Source organism: Balaenoptera acutorostrata, chromosome 6 (genome assembly GCF_949987535.1).
Source record: "Balaenoptera acutorostrata chromosome 6, mBalAcu1.1, whole genome shotgun sequence".
Classification (NCBI taxonomy): domain Eukaryota; kingdom Metazoa; phylum Chordata; class Mammalia; order Artiodactyla; family Balaenopteridae; genus Balaenoptera; species Balaenoptera acutorostrata.
Genome location: NC_080069.1, coordinates 118665434 through 118686867, shown reverse-complemented (window position 1 = coordinate 118686867; position 21434 = coordinate 118665434). Strand labels below are relative to the sequence as shown.

At 53.2% G+C, this 21434-nt stretch overlaps 1 protein-coding gene across 1 annotated transcript in view; it reads right to left on the bottom strand.

The window, feature by feature from the left end:
• Positions 1-21355, bottom strand: part of PTPA (protein phosphatase 2 phosphatase activator) — a 28064-nt gene extending 6709 nt beyond the window's left edge. Inside the window, exons 1-8 of the mRNA XM_057547798.1 lie at positions 21070-21355; positions 16864-16961; positions 14327-14413; positions 9339-9464; positions 7275-7392; positions 5272-5371; positions 4234-4358; positions 3237-3337 (exon numbers count right to left, since the gene is read on the bottom strand). Coding sequence (XP_057403781.1) covers positions 3237-3337; positions 4234-4358; positions 5272-5371; positions 7275-7392; positions 9339-9464; positions 14327-14413; positions 16864-16961; positions 21070-21100 — 786 coding nt within the window. The 5' untranslated portion in view covers positions 21101-21355. The remainder of the gene's footprint in view (positions 1-3236; positions 3338-4233; positions 4359-5271; positions 5372-7274; positions 7393-9338; positions 9465-14326; positions 14414-16863; positions 16962-21069) is intronic.
• Between the last annotated feature and the right edge of the window lie 79 nt (positions 21356-21434).

Sequence of the window (21434 nt, the reverse complement as noted above, 5' to 3'; positions counted from 1 at the left end):
GGGCTTCTCCTGGGCCAGTCCCTTCATCCAGAATCTTTCCCCTCCTCTCTGTAAGGCTCCCTCCTCCAGGAAGGCAGCCAGGAGCCCCCAGCCTGCAGAGGCTTGGCCTTCAGGGCGCTTTGTTCCCAAAGTCCCACTCCATCAGGCTCCACCCCGCCCTCCCCTCGCCCCGCCCCTTCCCCAGGCTCTCTGCCCCACGGGAGGAGCGCTAGGCTCCAGCCCTCTCTTGCATACTTCCAGGCCCTGAGAAGCTCAGGGATCACGAGCTGGGGAACCAGTTTCACTCTGGACTAGGCCCCCCGTGAGCAAACCACCCAGGAGGCACACTGCTGGCTCTGTCACAGCCGCAGCTCCAGGGGTCTGCTCAGCGAGGGCTCCATGGCCAAGGCTGGCCCAGGGATGTGGGGAAACCAGGGGTTCTGCCTGTGGGCCAGCCTCCCCCACTAGGGGCACGGGGTGGGGGACCCAAAAGGCCTCTCTGGCCTGCTGGCAGAGCCGGGGGGAGGCCCAAGCTCCGGAGCCCCAGTGGCCTGGGCCGCCTCCGTGGAAAGGCCAGAGATGCTATTTAGAGGGGCTGCCCCCCCACACCCCCAGCCTTCAGGGTCCCAAGGTCTTCATAGGTCCTTCAGAAGGAGCCTCTGCAACTCTGGAAAGGAAAGCAGATAAGGGGAAAAAAGGGAATGGGGTCGAGAAGACAAAAAAAATTCGCTCATTCTAGCCACAAAGGGAGAAGAGAAAGAGCGAGAACGAGCTAGCAAGCTGCAGTCCCGCAGTGACCCCAGGGGAATCGTATGAGTCAGAGCAGCCATATTGAGCAGGAAATTACTCACAGACGCTGCGTTCCTGCCTCTCCACTCCCAAGAGAATCGGCCTTTTGTAAATGGTTCCTCTGTCAGTAACTGAGGGGGGTGGGGTGGGGGGAGGCTCTGCACAGCGCCTTCCTGTCAGCTCCTTCCCTTCCAGCTGAAATCTGATCCCTCCCTTCCCAAAACTCCAAATTTAGAAGCCAGATTGAAACTGAAATTCTTTTCCTGCCTGCCCTGGGCTCTTAAAGGCGCCAGGGCTGCATTTCCTGAGGCGGCAGGAGCCCTGCAAGGTGAGGTCCCTCATCCGGGATGCTCGGGGCCACGGGGCAGGTCCCAGGCTGGTCCCGGCGAGAGGAAAAGCGCAGTCTCACTTCCAACTTCTTGTTTGTGAAATCTCCCAGCTGCACCAGCTCTAGCGATCCCTGGGGTCTCCAGAGGCAACACTGCCCCCTTCCTGACCACAGCACACACAGCTCCACGCAGGCCGCCAGGTCCCCAGGTCCCAGCGTCAGGCCTCGGGCCTCCCTCACCACCACTGGGGGGCTGCGAAAACCCTGGTCTGGGTGGTGAGCCCAGACTCCGGAGAACTAGCACAATGTGTGCCACCATCAGGAACCGCGCCAGCCTGCTCTAGGCTGGCCGAGTGGGTGAGAGGGGCTCTTGCCGGTCACCTCAGCTCTGGGGCACGTCCCCTGCTAGTGTCCAACGTCCACCACCAGGCCCAAGCACCGAGGCCCAGGGCGAAAACCAGGCCTCGCACAGAGCGTGAGGAACCACCAAGGAACTCTAGGGCCTGCCGGCCTCCCGGGTTCATGCCTCTCCCTCAACTGTTCCGAAAACCTCCTCCGAGTTCAATGTGTCTTTAGTGCCACCTAGTGGCCACTGTAGGATTTCCTCTAGCAGAGGACCTGGGTCCCAAACTTTAGGAAAGCTTTGGGGTTTTCATAACCGGAATAACCAAACAAACAAACAAGGAAACAAAGTTTTAACCTAGAGTCAATTCCCATACTCCCTGAGGCCCAGCCTGGCCTTCTCCTTGTTAGTTACTGACAGGGACCCAGGGGCCTGGCCAGCCAAAACAGCTTAGCCTCTCACCCCCAGGAGCGGGCGAAGCCACCCCTTCTCCTCGCCCAGCTCCTCCTGGGCCGCCCCCCAGCTCCGCAGAGCCTCCCATTCGGCTCTGGGGAGGGCAGCCTGTGACTGGCTCTCAAGGCAGTGAGCCAGGCTGCCCCGGAATCCCTCCGACCTTGGGCTGCCTACGGTGCTGAAGGCAGCAGATCTCTGAGAGTCAAGCGGTGGCCGCCCAGCCGTCAGGACGGCCTTCATTTGCTGACTTGGAAAAACGTGGCATTCCCCTCTGGCCTCTGGAGTTTGGCGGAGGCCTGAGCCGAATGCTGACCAGGAGAGCCTGGAGCTACGGCTGCTTAGCCAGGCGTCTCCCCCTCTTCAGGGGGCTCAGAACGGGCAGCCAAGAGAAAAGCAAGCCCACACAGGCAGGGGCGTCCACGGGTGTGCGAGGGACATCACCGGGCCAGCAGGAATGCCTGCGGGCGTCAGGAAAGAGAACGGGGGCGAGATCCTCTCCAGGTGGCAGAGCCAGGGTGCCCTTTGGAAGTCTGTGGGGCGGGTACCAGGCAGGGAGGATGAAAGGTCCCCACACCTCCTGAAAGAGAGGCCCGAGCGCAGTGGGTCCCCAGCTTTCATGCACGATCACCCGGCATATGTGTTTAAATTCAGGTTCCTAGCGCTCGTCCCCCAAGCTTCTGATTCAGAAAGCTGGGGTGGGGCCCAAGAACGTGCATTTTCACAAGCTCCCCAGGTGACCCTGAGGAAGCGGTCCCAGGCTGCACGGGCGGGAGGCCCTACTTTAGCAGGACAACGACACCCAGTTAAACGACCTCCGCTGGGTGGGCTGGGGGTCCAGGCCCGCTCACTTGCGCTTCCAGCACCTCCCTTGGCCCAGGTCCGGCAAAGGTGTGTCCCTTCAGCAGGGATCTGTCCCGCCGTCCACTCCAGTCTCTCCAACTCTTGCAATGGCTTCGTCGCACACGTCCACATGCACATAGCTCTGCAGACCCTGTGGCCCCCACCCGCAAGATGCTGACACCCCCCCACCCACCCCCAACAATACCCACCCACCCTTCAGACATGCTGCGTCGGTCACCAACTCCACCTAATGACCAGGTCTTAATCCGTCGGCTCCAGTAGAAACCCCAGAGTACTGATTTAGAGGAAGAGAGCCTGGACAGTCAGAAGGTGGCCTAACCTTTCCGAGAGGCCTGGCTGGGCTTCCTTTTCAACAACCCACTTCAGGGGTTGGCCCTGCCATCTTCAGACAGCAGCTCTGGCTCCTGTGTCCAAAGCCACCAGCCTCAGTCCCTTTCAGCCCGGAGGCTGCCGCAGGCTCCTCCCTCACTCCCTTCCCCTCACCTCGGTGATAAACAGGATACACTCCAGGAACATGTAGTCCTTGTGGTTCTCGTTCACGGCCTTCTCATCGACAAAGTGCCTGGGCTCCAGATTCGGGTGGTCTGGAAACAGCAAAGCGGCCCGGGGTTCAGAACCGGGCGTTCGCACCACCGGGGCACCGCAGCCCAGTGCCATCTGCACCCACCCCAGGGCTGCACCCACCCCAGGACTGCGGTCCTGCCCACCGCCCTCAACGCCTGATCTCGCTGGAGCAATCAATGGCCCTGTGCAGGTTTGTACTCTAGTGTAATAAGCTCCGGTTCTGCTTCTTTCCAGCCATGCAACTCAGTTTCCTCATCTGTGCAGTGGGGCTGTGGAGTGCCACCTGAACGTCAGGACCACCGTAAAGCACTCGGCATGGTGCCTGCACAGGTAAGTGCTGGTCAGCGGTTTGCCGGCAAAGACCCTTCCCAGGGTCCTTGCGATGATCTACCTGAAGCACAGAGAGCAGTGCCTGGTACAGGGAAGTACTCAACAAAGGGTCGTTTATTAATATTATTTCGTAGGCGGTTAATCCTACGTGGAAATACACGTGGACCCTTCACCCGCTCTGGCTTGCCCGTGGGAAAGTGGGGGGAACCCCCAGAGCTGGCTCGGAGCGAGCAGCAGCTCCTCGATGGGGCCCCCTGTGCACGGCTCGATAATAACAGTGGATGATGCTGGTCACTGAGTCAAAAGAACCCCTCGTTTTCTACATAAAACCCCGCAGCTGCTGCCAAGAGCCGGGGCGCATTTCACACCAGTCCATTATGCGCCAGGCGCCCTCGCCCCAGCCCGTGTCACTTTCCATTATCTGCCTCAGCCTCCCCAGCCTGCCACGCCAGCTGCAGCAGAAGGTCGGCAGCAAGCAGCCTCCGTCAATAGCCGGTCTAATGCCTGCTTTACAAGCTGTCACTGTGTGCCCTGGGCAGGAGGGGAGGGAAGGAGGGAAGGGAGGAGGGCCAGGGTACCTCAGTACCTATCAGCTGTGAACTGCCCCAGATGAAGGGCAGAAACTGGAAGTCATCCAGGCCCCACACGCCCTGGCTGCCGGCCGGCTCCATCCTGTACGTCTTCTGGAGCTTCCGCATAACCTCAAGGTACCTGCACAGGAGGGCAGGGAAGGGAGGGGAGGTGGCAAAAAGTAGAAAGACAGTCTCAACCCTTCGGCCACTGGGAGCAAAGGAGGCCAGAAATAACCACCTAAGAGTGTAACAGATCTCCTTTTCAATTCAAAACTACGTGCCTATGTTATGCATCAGCTGATACACTCAAAATTACGGAACTTCATTTTCTTCTCTCACACTCAGCCTCCTTTTGGCCCAGGAAAGGGGCAAAACACCAACTGGGAAAGGGAGTTAGTGCCATCACCTCCTGACAACTTGAGAGCCTGGGCAGGAGCTGCAGCTTCTCTCGCTTCGGGTTGCCCATAGGAAAGCTGATGGGAGTCCAAGGAGATCATCCCCTAGATCCCTCCGGGAACCGCCCTTGGCGCTGCGGCATCAGCAGCACCAGAGTGGGGCCCAGAACAGATGTGCCAGCGCCCTCTGGTGACGGAGACACTCCCATGCGCCGGGAGGTGGTCTGGGTGGCGAGGGGAGCAGGTCAGAGCCTGACTGCCTGGGTTCAGCTGGCTGTGACCTCAGTGAAGGGACCTGATTTCTCTATGCCTCAGTTTCCTCATCTATAAAATGGAAATGAGGGTCTTCGTGAGAATAAAAAGAGTTGTATGTAAAGCGCTTAGAAGTTACCTCTACGTGATAAATGCCACAGAAGCATTAGCAGTCATTATGTAACATTCCCTTCACTTATTTTTACTTGAATTTGAACCTGTCGGAAGGAGGAGTCTTGGACACCCTGTTCACAGTCACAGCTTGATTAGGACAGGACAAGAGAACCAACAGTCACTCGGGAGCCCCCTCTAGCACCCTGTCCCCAGTCTGATGGTAACAAGGAGGAAGGAGACCCCTGGCTCCTCCTCCCACTGGCAGCCACCCCTCCCGCCTGGCTCACTCACCGATTGAACACCTTGAAGACAATGGCTATTTGGTCGTCCACTCGCAGCACCCCTATCTTGCAGAGACAGCAGAGGAAAGCAGCAAAGGCAGCTTCATGTCCTGGGGGAGAAAAAACAGCCGAGGTTGACAGTCTTCCAGAAGGCGTGGGACTGTTCTTGGTCTCACCAGAGTCCAAGTCACTGTTAACTTCCCCTCTAAGGAGGGAGGTCAACACAGAGGTAACGGGGCCTCTTCCCCATCCAGAAAGAACTAGGTCCTTTTAAGTACCACTAGTACTATAATTCTACTCCTAAAAAGGCCCAGGCTGGTGATTCTTAAATAGGCATTCACATTTTATTTTGGAGGTTTAGCTCACTCATCAATTCTACCCTATTTATTCAGCACCTACTACAGGTGGCAATCACTGTCCATGTCAGGCACTAGAGGGACAGAGGCCAAAAGTCCCTGCCCTTGTTTGATAGTCTATGACCTATCAGGATGAGAGACATTAAATATACAATCACTTCTATGAACCTACCTCTGAAGGAGAAGGATAGGGTGATACTTGGCGGATATTACAGGGGGATCCTGACATTAGGGTTCAGGAAGGTTTCCCTTCAGAAATAATATTTAATTTGAAAGATGAGTAAGAGCTGGCAAGGCACAGGGAGTGAGGGAAGCCAGAAGAGCACTCTAGCCAGGAGAAACAGCATATGGAAAGGCCTTGAGGCAAAAAAAAAAAAAAAAAACCAACCCTGGTATGTCTGAAGAACCCTAGGAAGGCCAGTCTGGCTAAAGCAGAGAGAGCAAGGGAGAAAGTGTCATGCAATGAGGCTGGAGATCAGACAGGCATTTACAGCCACAGTAAAAAAGTTCAGACTTTATCCTAAGAGCAATAGGAGCCACTGAAGGCTTCTAAGCATGGTCACATTCTAAGCATGGCCACACTACAGGGTCAAAAGGCACCCCCCTTCCTTCCCAGTCATGTCAAATAGAAATGGTCAGCGCTACAGAAACCACTGGCTGGACTCTGGGCCGGATCCCATGGTTCACGGTGTCATAATAAACATATCTGGAGGGAGGGGAGGAGAGAATATTTCAGTGACTTCCTGTCCTATTTCTGCAGAATAAGGGTCCCTCCAAGGGCCTGGAAAGCTTATGAGCTGTTACTTTCACCTGCACAGTTTTTGATCATGACCAGCCAGAGTCCAAGCCACCATCACTCAGGGGCAGTCATCACCCTTGCACAACTAAGAGCATCTGAGAGTGGAGGAAAAACCCAGCCCCTGCTGACCTGGCCACTCTCGCCTCCAGGTCTTTCTGGTTGGCTGGTCTCAGTCAAAGCGCCGCCCCTAAAAGTCTCACTTGATAATAAGCCTGTTCCTCAGCATCAGGGGAGCAGATGACAAAACCCTCCCATGACCCAGGTCCAAGGGGGCCCTTCTCCAGGCCTGCCCCTGTGGCCTGGGCTCCTCCGGAGGCAAGGGAAGGGCCCGAGAGAGCAGCAGCTCTTGCATTTGCCTGCTTCAGTGTGGAAAGGAAAAGAAAGGCGGGCCTCTCAAAGCAGCGACCCTCCTCAGCCACGCCTGACCTAGATAGAGAACAGCCCCCTTCCCTTTTAAGATGCCCACAGCGCTCCCTCTGAAGGGCACCGAGTGGCTAACAGCAACGTGCCACAGCGCTGCCAGCGGCTACCAGGCTCTTTCAGTTCTCAAGGCTTCCGTAAGCGGTTGTCTTGGGATGCAGTAAGTGCTCAACAAATTATCAGTTTGGTGATGACGATGAGCGCACAGCGGGGCCACCTTTACAAGGAACAGAAGTCAGCTCTGCGCCTACAGCCACCATGCACGTGGCACCAGCTCCCCCTGGTGGACCAAGCCAGAGCAGCAGGCGTGGACCTGCACCTGCCGCGCGGCACCCCAGCTGGCTCCCTCACCCCACCAACACGACCCAGAGCGAAGAGGAGGCAGCCCGAGAAAGGGCCACCGCGAAGCCAAGCAGGCGCCGCCACAGTAACGGGTACCTGTGCCGTAGTCGATGCGCGTGGAGTTCCCTACTGACTCCTTTAGGTAAACAGCCACCTCGGGCACAGCCGCTGCCAGATGCGTGGGGACCACTGTGGCCACCAAGTTTTCTGCTTCCTGATAACACAAGAGACACAAAGTGGTGGCAGCAGATTAGGCAGCACTCGGTGGCCAGGCGCCCAGAGGCAGCATCTTGGCTGGAGCCAGGCTGCCACCGCGAGCGGTCCTGGCTCCCCGCTCTGACTGCCCACAGAAGGAAGAGGAGGGAGAGCATTTATTTTCACACAACAGAGACCACCCTGGGGTGGCTCTTCATCTGCTGACCCTCCCTCTGGGGGACACGGTTCTGGGGGCAAGACAGGAGGGATCTAAAAAGAAGCCATTCGACTTTCCCAGCTAGTAACTCACTGACATCTCCAGAGATGTCCTCTTTCTTCATACTCCCAGCTAGGGAGTTTGTGCCCGACGTCCACCAAAGACGTATGCAAGGACGTTCACGGCAGCATTATTTACAGCAGCCAAAACGTGGAAACAACCCACACCTGAACTGTCCATCAGCTGTCCATCAGCTGAACAATCCATAGAATGGATAACTTGTGCTACGGTCATACCCTGGAACACTGCGTAGCACTGAGGAAGATCCACCGCTCCGCACAACACAGGTGAATCGCACAATGTTGAGCAAAAGAAGCCGGACATTTACATGAAGTTCAAAACCAGGCAAAATCAACCTATAGGATAGCAGTCAGAAGAGTCTGGGGGATATCGACTAGAAAGGGGCACAAAGGCCCTGCTGAAGTGCTGGAATGTTCCATGGCTTGATATGGATGGATGCAAGGGTAAAAACACGTTAAGATCTATCAAGCTGTACATGATTGATAGCTATGATTTGTCAGCTTTAAGTTATAACTTAATAAAAAAAAAAAATGCCCATGTGCCATCTTAGAGACCAGAAGCAGCCCCAGGCCACTCTTACGCAGGGACAGTGTTTTGCTGGGTCCTTGGGACTCCCCTCTGCTCCATGTGAAAACACTGGGCCAAAGAAACTAGGACGCAAGTTTCTCTAAGTTCAGTCTATAAACACCTGGCATGAGGGACTTCCCTGGTGGTCCAGTGGTTAAGACTCTGCACTTCCAATGCAGGGGGTGCAGGGTTCAATCCCTGTTGGGGGGACTAAAATCCCACATGTCGCGTGGCGTGGCCAAAAAACAAAAAAACAAAAAAAAAACAAAAAATCACCTGGCATGAGAATCTCCTGGAGACCTGGTGAGAATCTGGACTCCCAGGGGTGGCTATCCTGCATTTTTATTTTTTGTTTGCTTCTAACAGGTATTACCTTTGCATGACTCAAAAATAAACACATTATAAAAGGGATGCATTGAGAAGTCTTACTCCACCCGTTCCCATCCACCCCCTCCCCCCTCCCCTCAAAAAAAAAAAAAACCCACAGCCTTATTTGCCTCTTACATATCCTTCCAGTGCAAACTGAGCAATACAAACATACCTTTTTTGTTTCCCCTCTGTCTTACCAAAAGGCAGCTTGCCGTGTGCATAACGCCCCGGCTCCCCTCTAACCTAACAGTACGTTCGGCCCTTTGTATCCATAGATGGAGAACCCGTGGATACAGAGGGCTGACCGAACCTCGCCCTTTTATACAAGGGACTTGAGCATCCGCGGGGGGTCCCGGAACCAATCCCCCACCGATACCGAGGGACCACTGGAAGTTGCGGTCCCTTCCCCTGAGTTCCCTAGTCGGCCTCCCTCTTCTTTCTCAGAGCTGCATGGTACTCCCTGGGTGGACTTTCCAGTTTATTTAACGGATAATAAACTGCAGATGGACACGTGGGACGTTTCAATCTGTTGCTACAATCACCTAATAAACAGCCCTGTGCAGAGGACTGCGCGTCCACAGTAGTGATTCCCGGAGGATGGCGGGGGAGAGGGTAAACGCAGTTGTACTTTGGGAAACGGAACTGCCATTTTAACAAACTCCCCAGTGATTCTGATATCTGACAGCTTTCTCCCCAGCCCAGTCCCCAAGCCTGTCCTGCGGCAGCCTCACCTCGTCAAGTTTGGCATACCAGGTCCTGTAGGCCTTGTTCCCGAATCGAGAGGGCTGGTCCACCGGAGGGGTCTCATCAATCCACCTGTCCAGCGTGTTGAGAAGAGCGACCAGTTTCTCAATGGCCTGTGGAGGCAAACAGAGGGGGCCAAGCCACGATGACTAGTGTCCCCAAGCTAGAGCCACAGAGGGAAGTCCCAACTGCTGCTGGACAGGGACCGCAAGGCCTGGCACTACTGGCATCTCCCTGCTGTCCCCCTTTCCTCCCAACCACCCTGAATACGAAGGAGGGGACAGGTGAACACAGTGAGCCTCACAGAAGGGGCCCAGCGCTAGGCTGAAGTTCCAGTGTGGCTTCTGCACCCGGCCTCTCTAGCCAGCTCATCCAGGGGCAGCTGCTGCACAAGCACAAGCTGCAGCCCTGACCTGCTTTACTACATCTTACTGGGGTCTTCACCGTTTAGTGCACAATACCTGCTCATCACTGAAAACAGAGATGCAAAAAGGAAGAAAACAAAAATGACCAATAATCCTGCCACCCAGAAATCAACACCATAGGTATCCCCCGCTTTTCGAAAGTTCGCTTTTCGCCACTTAACTTTTACGGAAGACCTACATTAGTAGCTGTTTTTGCTAACCGAAAGAAATCTAAAGAGGATTTTCACTTTACACCACTTCGGTTTACAGAAGGTTTCATAGAAACACTCTACTTTCAGATAACGGGGGAACCCATATTAACATTTTAACGTACTCTTCTATTGCATCTTTTTAATAGTGTTTCCCATTGCTTATCATGGTGAGAATTTTGAAGGCAGCTGGACCTGCCTTCAGATCACAGCTAAAACACCATTTGGTTGCTGCAAGACCTTGAGCAAGTGACTTTAACTCTCTGAGCCTGTTTCCTCATCTCAAAAATGGGCATGATGGTAAATAACTCCAAGGGCCGTCACGAGGACTAAGCGACAATCCATGAAGCATGCTAGCGCAGTGCCTGGCACGGGGTGATGGTACACATCCACACGCAGACTCTGAAACGGGGGTCACAGGGCACACGCTGCTTTGTAGCCTGATCAGTTTCCCCATGACCCTCGTTCCACAGCAACACGGAAACAAAATTTTGCAAAAGCCTCTAACAAGTGAATAGTATTTCACTGTACCAATGTACTGTGATTTACTTCCCAAATCCCTCACTGTTAAATGTTTTGGTTACTTCCAATTGTTCACTCCGTGAACAATACCCTTTGTAGAAATGCTGGGTCAGAGGTGCGAACGTGGGTAACGCTTTGTAAGGCCAGCAGTGTCTGAGACCCATCTCTCATCTCTCACCTCTATCTTTCCTACAGAGGGCAGGGACTAAGGAGTGGCATCGGTGTGACACGCCAGGCAGCGTTAGCACACCAAATGTTACTCATCGAGGACATCAGGTGATGCTGTCTATCTAAAACAAAGGTCTGTGAGGGCAGCTCCAAAAGTGCCCCTTCCAGATGTGGCTCGCAGAAATGGGCCAGGACAAAGGTAACAAAAGGCTCGGGGAGCACATGACGCAGGGGACAGGTGGGCCGGGAGGAGGGGCCTTGCCCAGAAGCAGATTTCGCCTGTGTCTGCCGGGTACTAATGGTATAAGGAGACACCTCCAGGCGCTCCTGGCGCTGGTAGGAACTAGCAAGAGGTGCCCACGGGAAAAGCTGTGACACAGAGGGCAAGGCACGGTCAGGTCTGCCCCTGCTGAGACTCTGCAGAGAAGTGGTCCCGAGTGCTGAGTGTGTATTTGTGGGGAGGGAAAAGGCGGCCTTGAGCTAACGGGGTATGTGGTAGCCAGTGCCCCCCACACTGGGAGGCACAAACCACACTGCAGTCCACGCGGTCCACACAAATAGCAACGTGACAGTGGCCCTGATGCTGCCCTCCCTCACCTCCCCTTTCCCTACGCTTGGGGCCTGGGAGAAGAGGAAAGTTACCTGTAAGAGGAGAAAGTTCCCTTTATACCTGGCTGTGGCCAAGGGCCAGGGTGACAAAAAGCTGCGTTGCTGAAATGTGACCAAACGCACTGCCAGAGCCTGGCTTTGTGAAGAACCAGGTCGCCAGGAAGAGCTGATAAGGACAGAGCAAACCTAACCCCATGCAGCAGCTGGGACTTATAAGGGATGGTGCAGTAATCCTGGCCCCAGAAGCACCAGAACAGATTCCCCAGAGAACTGTCTTCGGTGAGGCACTGAAGAACGGGACATAAAGAAGGTGCTTGAAGCCAGCGGGAGCCAGGCCCCAGCTGCTAGCTCAGCTGGGCCAATTAATAATTAAAAGGCTCCTAGCTTCTCTTTCTGGAGAGGGTTTTTGAAGGCAGGGGCTGCCTCTGTTGTTTGGCTTGTTGAGGGGAGAGGGTTGGAGGGGAGGGAGCTGTGGGCTGAAGCCCCTAGGAAGCATGAAGAATAATTTGAGCCACCCTCCTCCTCCTTGGACCAAAGCTTCCTTTTCAGATTTCATGGACCAGTAAAATCTTCTCCAAAATCTCACTTGCCAATTTTAAATTCTGCCTCATGCAAAAAAATCAAACGGAACAACAACAAAACGTAAGCCTCCTATCTACTATCACCTTTATTTTACAAAAATAAAACATTTTAACCCCCAAAGAATAGGACAGACATAATTTCAAAAGGAAGGAGAGCGTTCTAAACATGGGTCCAGACCATCTCATACATCGCCCTCGCCGGTTCCCCTCGCTGCGGGTGGTCTGGACGCGGCCCCCCAGGCCACTCTGCCCTCTCCCCAGCCGCAGCCGCCTCCCCCTGCCTTGACCTTGAGCGGCAGGAGCGAGAAGCGGCAGGGGAGCCACAGAAGCTGCGCCAGGCAGGAAGGGAGGCCGCGTGCTGTGTGCGGTGCCTTCTGCCGCCACTGCCAGCCGCGGGCAGAAGCCGGGAGACCTCTGGAGACCACACGAGCCACCCCTGTCCCCTGAGTGAGAATGAACCCAGCTCAGGAAGAGCCCCAAGGGAAACAACATCAGTGTTACTGGAAATTAAAACTGAAAACCAGCTAACGATAACAATAGCTAATAATGACAATGCCATCTAGTATGTGCCAGGCTCTGTGCTAAAAAAAAAAAAAAAAACCTACATGCGGGATCTCCCCGGGGGCCATGAGTAGGTCTGTGGCTCTTCCCACTCTACAGATGAGGAGATGGAGCGTCAGAGGCGACAAGGCCACTCAGCTCAGAAGTGAGAGGTTATCAAAACCTGATCAGCCTGACTCCAGAACCCAAGCACTTAACCAGGCTGCAATCCTGCCAAAAGAATGGCTCCTGAGCTGAGCCAACACCTGGGTGGTATGGACATCTACCATCAAAGCCTCAGGGGTAATGAAGGGACCTGAGAAGGGTTTGGCAGCTCAGGATCTGCTGGGGTAATTACAACACTGCCCTTTAATTAGGCTTCCCCCACATTCCCCAGCCCACTGAGCACAGCTCAGCGTTCCTTATCACAGGCTCAAGGAGTGGCCCTCTCTCCCCCACCGCCGTCTGCGCCCACAGCCAAAGCCCCAGAGCACTGAGCAGGCCCAAGAGGAAACCAAGAAGTCACTGGTGGGCCAGCTCCCAAGAGAAGGCTGTCAATCCCCAGCACAGGCCTGGCTCCCTGCAGCGACAGAACAGGATCTCGGCCACCCAGCAGCCAGTTAGGGCCCAGGAGCACGAGGGCTATGCCAGCCTTGCGAAAGGTGGAGAGACTGAGCCAGGGCAGGGCCAGGCCTTACCCGACAGACCGAAGCTACGGCCAGAGAGCTGGGGGGACAAGGCACTGAGAGGCTGCTCGGGCCTGGGGTCTGAGATAAGATGAAGCTCAAGGGGGCTCTGGCTGCCTGGGACAGGAACGCAGGAGGCCGCTGGAGGCCTGGTACCGGGGCTGGGACGGCATCCAGAAAGAGCCAAGAGCTTGCGAGACCACACCTTCCCGTGCCTATCAGCCTCCCCACAGCTCTCACCCTCCCTCTACAAACAAGCCGGTCTTTGAAACACAGCCAAAGAGCACCAAGCAGTGCACGCCCTGCAACTCAGCATTTCCACCTCTCGGAATGCATCCTTAGGAAAGAACGCCCACAGGTCTATGTGCGAGGGTGTTCGGAGCAGCAGTGTTTAGGGAAATAACCTCAAAGTCTAAGCGGGGGACTGTTTAAACCAGTGAGGGCATGGCTCAGGGGGCAGAGGAGCCCCCGGGGCAGGTCTGGGCGACAGTCCCCACGCTGTGAGCGGGAGGCTGCCCCTGGGAGGCGGTTATGGGGAGGAATACAGGGCGGGGCCAGCTTTTTTGTTAGCGTTATACACGTTTCTAACAGTAATCTCTTTTTTTTTTTTAAGATTTTTTTGATGTGGACCTTTTTTTTTTAAGTCTTTATTGAATTTGTCACAATATTGTTTCTGTTTTATGTTCTGGTTTTTTGGCCGCGAGGCGGCGTGTGGGATCTTAGCTCCCCAACCAGGGATCAAACCCACACTCCCTGCGCTAGAAGGTGAAGTCCCGACCACTGGACCTCCAGGGAAGTCCCCTCTAACAGTAATCTCTTCAGTGAGCATATTTACCTCTTTTGTGATTATTTTTCATTTAAAAAGTTACATACAGACACCAGTTGACAAAAATGCAGGCTAGGGAATTCCCTGGCGGTCCAGTGGTTAGGACACCCTGCTTCCAACACTGGGGCCCGGGTTCAATCCCTGGTCGGGGAACTACGATCCCACAAGCCACACGGTGCGGCCCCAAACAAAAACACAACAGAACGAAACAAAACAAAAATGCAGGCTATAAAACAGCTTATATACCTTGATCTCAATTTTATAAATACACATCTATTCACAGATTTTTTTTTTTAATTAGAAATGTAGACACTAAAATGTCAGCCGCACATGTGTCTGGGTGATCTTATTTTCTGCACTGGTCCCATTGTGGGCTCTTGGGAGCTATTTTTGGAAAGACCCTGCCCAGCAGGCTCCTGCCTTTGCCTACCTCAGAGACTCTGTACTCGACGCTCAGCTTCTTCCCCTTCACACCTTCGTTGAGGGTGAGGATGAATCCGATGTAGTCAGCGTACGCCTGCCAAACAGAGGGAGGAGCGGGGACGTGGAGAAGGGTGTCAGACCCCCGCGCTCTACACCCTTGCCAGCCCCCACTCCACCCAGTTACCCAAGAGCTCCAAGCTGCCCCCGGCTCCCAACCCGATAGCAGGAGCAGCAGAAAGATAATGCCAAACACCCAACCCTGATCCTCCATCCAAAACCACTGGCAGGCCAGTGACCACAATGACACCTGGACCTCCAGCCAGAGTCTACTGTGCACTCACCACTGCTGCCGGCAGTTTCTTTATACAACAACCCCACAAGGCAGACACTGTCATTGTCCCCATTTTACAGATGAGGAAACCAAGACTTCAGGGGAAGTGACTCCTAAGACCAAGATGTCCTTAGACGTGGAGCTAGGACCCAGCCAGCCAAACTCCAAAGTAGAGCGGCGAGTACTCCACCATTATACTATACCGCCAAGGGTCCAGCCCCTGGTAACTTTCCAGATGTTTCCCCCACCAGGCAGGCCAGGCTGTGTACCTGCATTGCAGATGCCCTGCTCCCAGGAGATGAAGCTGTTTTCTGCCCATGGCCAGGTCTCCCAACACACCCATCCCCAGCTTCCAACTGGGCACCCTCTTCCCTGTGGGGCTGCAGGTTACAGCCAGCACAGGGCTAAGAAAGCACTGAGGTGCAGGCCCCTGTAGAGGTAGTTCCTGGCAGCAAGCAACTTCTGTGTGGTCTTGTTTCTTCTTCATCCCATTTGCCTCTCACTTTCTTGCTTCCTCTTTATCCAACACTCAAGGGGGGCGGGTGGGGGGCGGGGGGGGGGGGAGACTTCCCTGGTGGCCCAGTGGTTAAGAACCTGCCTTCCAATGCAGGGGACACGGGTTTGATCCCTGGTCGGGGAACTAGATCCCTCATGCATGCCACAAGACCCAGTGCAGCCAAAATAAAAAGAAATAAAAAAAAAAAAAAAACAGGCAGAGGGCCAGATTAGGCTGCCCACCTATAGCCTAGAGCACAGCAGCTCAACCCCTGGGGCTCCAGAGCCAGGCAACCTGGACATAACTCTTTGGACTCTCATCTCAACCACTAACTGTGCCTTGCTAAATGTCTAAACGTCTTCACCTCCTGGCCTCAGTTTTCTCAGTTTCAAAACGGAGGCGACCTCAGGGTCCCGGGGTTCTGTGAGGGTTAAAGCAGCTAAAGTACCTGGCGCACCACAACCACCCAATGTTCTCTGGGAAACACCTAGGGGAAAGCAAGGAACTAAAGCCACGCTGGGATTCAGACAGTCCTGCAGGTTCAGGGAAGAGAAAAGTGGTGCTTCTCAACCCGGGCGAGACGGCTCCCAGGAGACTTCCAACAGGCTGGAGACATTCCTGGTTGTGACAACTGGGAGGAGGGCTGCTACTGGCACGGAGTGGGTAGCGGCCAGGGGTGTCACTAAACATCCTACAGTGCACGGGACAGCCCCCTACAACAAAGGATTATCTGCCCCAAATGTCAATAGTGCTGAGCTTGAGAAACCCTGAGGCAGAGCAACCAAGATGATGAAAGGACTCGAACCACATCCTTTGAGCAGCTAAAGAACTAAGGCGTTTATCCTGGTGAAGACGTGGGGGAGAAAACAACTCAGAAAAGACACGATAACCATCTCCAAATATTTAAAGGGCAGGCTTGTGAAAGAGGAGCCAGACAGGCTAGCATGGCCCCGGCCCCAGCAAGGCCAAGACATGACTGCGGTAGGGCTTGGGCTCAACGTAAGCATAGGAGACTCCACACAGAGAACCTGCCAAGCTTGCCAGGACCCCGGGCCACCCTTCTATACAAGTGACACTCCCCACTCCAGCTGCCCACACCAGGTGTAGGCAACTGGATGGAGCTGGACGCGAGGCCTTCCCTGAGAACTTGAAATTGGCTTTCTTTTTCTTAGTCCCAGTCTCTCCACAGCCTGTACCAGAAGCCGGGAAGGTACAAGCTGTTATCTTCTGCCTACCATGAAGACTGAGAAGCGCAGAGAACTGGGACCCCAGTTCCCTGGTGTTTTGGGCTCAGCCACCTCCCTGGCCTAGGTTTCCATGGGTTAACCTCCTCTCCCTGTGATACACTGGCTCCCAGACTTGCTATTACTTGCAACCAAGCATCAGAGTGACCCGCTCCATCATGTAGGATGTTCAGTCAATACAGTAACACCCAAGGGGCGATGGCTTCCAAGAATCAGGAGCAGAACCCTCCATGGTTATCCTCGCCCCAGCCCCCAGAGACCTTCCCACTCCAGCGCCCTGAGTGCTGCCCCTGAGGGGGAAGAGACAGCCAGCTCCCCTGTCACCTCTCTCCATAGCTTCTAAACAGCTCTGGCTCCAAAAGCAAGAAGGGTCAGGAGCTCACAGCCCCACTCAGGCCTAGGAAACCACTGTCTTTGAAAAAGCCCAAGTTTCTCGTCCAGTTTTGACCCTGCAGTGCAGACACCAGTGGTACCTGAGAACGCTTCCATTTGCCCATGTCTGGAACAGTGTGGATCTCTTTTTTTGGAATGATGAAGTTCTGAGTGGCTGGAAGGATATCCTCCGAAGAGTCTTGACAAAGAAAATGAAAAAGCAATCAGATAAACAGAATCCTTAACACACACACACACACACACACACACACACACACACACACACACACACACACACACACACTTTTAAACCAAGACTCTAACGCGCAAGCCCTAGCATAAACCAGACACGCACTACCAGGATAAAGTATCGGCTTGTTAAGCCAAACCCACTGGCTTCCTGCCTTTCCTCACTCTGCAAGGAGCTGGGCAATCCTGGCAACCCCCTCAACAACTGATACGTCCAGTGGATCTGCCATGCCCTCTCCTCCTGCTCCCCAGGCAGGCAGAAAGGTTAGAAAAATAAAGCCAAGTTGACCTTTTAGACATAAACAGGCAACTCAAAGAAGAAGAAGGAAAAAAAAATGGCCAATAAACATTTGAAAAAAATTACCAACATCCCGAATAAGCACAGAAATGTAAATTAGATGAGACTGCTTTTCTAAATCAGGTTGGCAGATTAAAAACATCTGGCACTGATTGGGGAAGGGAAACAGGAACTCTCCTGCACTGTTGGTGAGACTCTTCGACGGTAGCATCTGCTGAGGGGGCAACTCAGCACGGTCTTTTGAAGTAAAAACTGCATACTACACCCACTGAGCCAACAGTAGGAATCAACCCTACAGATGTGCCCACAGAAACAGACAAAGATGTATATAAAAGTGCTTACTGCATCGAAAAAAATTAGAAACAACCCAAATATCAATCAATAAGGTGATGGATTAATAACGATATGCCCGTATGATGGAAATCTTCCTAGCTTTTGAAAAGAACAAGATCTAAATTACTGACATGAGAAAAACAGCCTAAATATTAATAAGTGAAGAAACAAAACTGCAGCATATTATATACAATATAATCTTATTTTTGTAAAAAAAAAATTTACATACTAATATAAATAACACATATACCTATTAGCTTATGCATTGGAAAAATCTAAAGGATTAAACACCAAAGTTAATAGCTGTCATCTCTCCTAGGAGGTAAGATTTATAAAGGACTTCCACCTTCTAAGCTACATATTACTATTAAAAACTGGCATTGTAGTACTTTTGTAATCAGAAATAAACTATTTTAAATAGAGTTTCTGTATTTTCAGAAGCTGAAGGAAAGGAAAACACAGGGTAGTTTGTGTATCCCATTTAGCTGAAATTTATGTTTTGCTGCATAAATCTTTTTGTTTGATTATGGGACACTGCTTTCTGAAATCTGAAAAACTCTGAATTCCAAAATACACCTAGTCCCAAAGGTTACGGGTTGGGAGTTGTGGGCCTGAATCTACTCTTGGAGATTTGTCAGATTAGTAAGCCCCTTCCTTTAAAAATGAAAACTCTCAAAAAATAAAAATAATTTTTTAAAAAATAAATAGGACTTCCCTGGTGGCGCTGGGGTTAAGGATCTGCCAGTGAGGGGCACACGGGTTCAAGCCCTGGTCCGGGAAGATCCCACATGCCACGGAGCAACTAAGCCCGTGTGCCACAACTACTGAGCCTGTGCTCTAGCGCCTGAGAGCCACAACTACTGAGCCCACGTGCCTAGAGTCCGTGCTCCACAGCAAAGAGAAGCCACCGCAATGAGAAGCCCACGCACCGCAACGAAGAGTAGCCCCCGCTCGCCGCAACTAGAGAAAGCCCGTGCGCAGCAACAAAGACCCAACGCAGCCAAAAATAAATTTATAAAAAAATAAGTAAATAAATAAAAATGAAAATGAAAACTCTCCAAGAAGTGTAAAGGACTATCAGTCACTCACAATGTAGTATAAATCTGTTCCATTGCTGTCCTCCTAAAATCTAGCTCACATCAGCTGCATGGAGAAAAGGAAACAAAGACCTAAGGAGGTTCTAGAACATGTGACCTTTGGGGGACTAGAGCCTGCCTCGAGAGGCCCTGAGGAAAGGAAAAGTGCCAGGAGACCTGGAGACTTAAGGAGACAGAGAATCTGGGATAAGACCAAGGCAAACCTCTGCCTAATTCAAATTCAACCCAGGGTCCAAAAAAACAGACCAGAAACTCTCTTCCTCCTCCCACCTGTTCTGCAAGTCCTGTTCCCAGAACCTTAAATTGACGACCATACTATTAATAAATTGCTACTTCAAGTAAGATGCTAAATTAAAAGCTTTGTAGGTCAGGCTGGTGACCTAACCGCATTGTTTTTATGGGAAAATGTGTTCTACATTCCAAATTATCCATTTGCAAACGATCTTTGGGAACAGAGCCCTTTTCTAAATTTGCGAGAACTGTTCCCTGCAAGGGACTAGCCCTCCTGATATTATTTCACAGGGCCGGGCCCTGTTCCCAGAAGAAAGGCTACCTGGAAGTTTTGCGACCAATCACTGATGAAACACACACACACACAATTTGCCAGAACATGCAATCCCAAATCAAAAAGACAAGACTTCAAACTCGAGACTGTGATCAATGAGGTCAGGCCCACAGCCTCTCTAGCCTCAGATTATTCCGCCTCTGACAAAGGTGCCACGGGACAGCTGGATCCCCTACAACCCCTCAGTATAAGACGGAAACATCCAGAGTTTTAGAGATGTTCCTAAAAAATCCCAGAGAGTATAATATGTTATCACCTACGATTTGGGAACCTGTCTACATGTTTAACCTGTACCACCTTTGAAAAGGATAACAGTAATCCAGATTTCCTGATAACCCCCACGTCCCATGATTCGCCCACACCATCTACGGAACACACACTACCAGCTCGGTGAGGAAGCTACAGTAGCCCCATTTTGAGAGATAAGAAACCAGGCTCACAGAGGCTGCAGTGTGCCAGGTAGAGACAGGTCTATGTAACTCCAGAATCCAAGGTTTTCATCACTACACTGTCTTGAGTTAAGCAATTCTTTCCACTGCTCCTAAACATCCTTTGTTTCAAACTTCAAAGAAGGAACACCTCCTGGGAACCTGAATCTTCTCAGCCATAGATAACCTCCCTGAGCCTTCCTCGATCTCAGGGCACAGGTTCTCCCCCCACACCTCCCACAGCCCATCGTCACAGACACATTCATCTCACTGATAATTCTGGTTGCCTTATATATCCTGATGTCATTACCAGAACTCCTAAGGGCACATGCACAGAAGTTTTGTACCAAACAAAATAAATGTCTGGTTTCAAATGCCTTAACAGACCATACCCAGCTCTTTGGGGGTTTTTTTGTTTTTTGTTTTTGAGGCGGGGTGGGGAGTGGAGGGGATGCCTCTTTTGATCTTCAAAATTTCTCCCTCCTGAGACCCTCCCAGAGGTCATAAAAGGGGAGACAAGGTAGAAGGAACAGTGAATGGTTTCAAAACATTAGCTGTTTTGAAACAGCTGTTTAGCCAACCTATTTGCACCTCTGACAGAATTTTAGAAGTCCTTCTTAGCTCAAGGGAGGGGAGGAGGAGGGCTCAGCAAACACCCTTCCATTTCCCCACGTTACCGGTCTAAGAGGATCCTTTCCCTCGCACCTCCATCCCAGTTATTTGAGATGAACAGTGTAAATAAAAGTTACAGATGGTGATGCCAGAAAGAAAGTCGTCTCTTTGCACAACCAGCGTTTTTAAATCAGTGGTTTAGACGACCAAGGGCAGTTTCCCTCGATAACTTCTTAGCCACTGAAACTCCGGAGCCCCGTCTCCAAGGGGAAAAGAGAGCAGGTGAGGAGGGGTGGTCAGGGCCGAGGGGTCCAGGCAGGCCCCACGGAGCACCAGCCCCCGGCCTCAGTGCAGGGGCTAATGAAGACAGCAGCCCCCATGCCTGGCTGCTTCCCCGCCAGGTCAAGAGCTGACTTCAGCTGGAGCAGCCCACGTGTGGAAAAGGCCTCCCCTTCGGGCCACGGGGCTGCCCACCCGACCCTTGGGCAACTCAGGCTCCCCAAGTCCTGGCGTTACGCCCCACCCATCGCCCTTTTGCAGTCCCGAGATCCTGCCCTCCCTCCAGATCCCCAGCACTTCGGGGCCCAAGAGCGTTTGCCCCTCGAGTTCCTCCACCTCCCGACCCTCCTCCCCTCGCTGAGCACCCCACACACCACACCCCGTCCCCGCCCCCACGCCTGGCACCGCCCCCGACCCCCCACTCCACCGCGGCCCCTCCGCCCTACCTGGCGGCGACCGCCGCTCGCTCTCAGCCATCTTCCTGCCGCCAGGAGCCGGCCTGGATGCTTGCAGTCCCCTCTCACCTTTCACCCCCGCACCCGCCCTGCCTTTCCCCGGCCCCACCACGCGCCCAGAGCTTTCCGAAGAGAAGTGAGCACCGGCCGGCTACAACCGAAAACCGAGAATTAAAGTCACCCCAGCGAGGACGACCGCCATATTGGTGCGGGGCACTCAGGGAGCATGCCCAGCAACGGTCGACTCGCGGCGGCCCCGCTCACCCGGAGGCGGTGGCCATGTTGGTGCGGGGCGCCGGAGAGCATGCGCACCAACGGCCGGCTCTCCGCGCGGCTCGCCAACCGCCTGCGGGGAG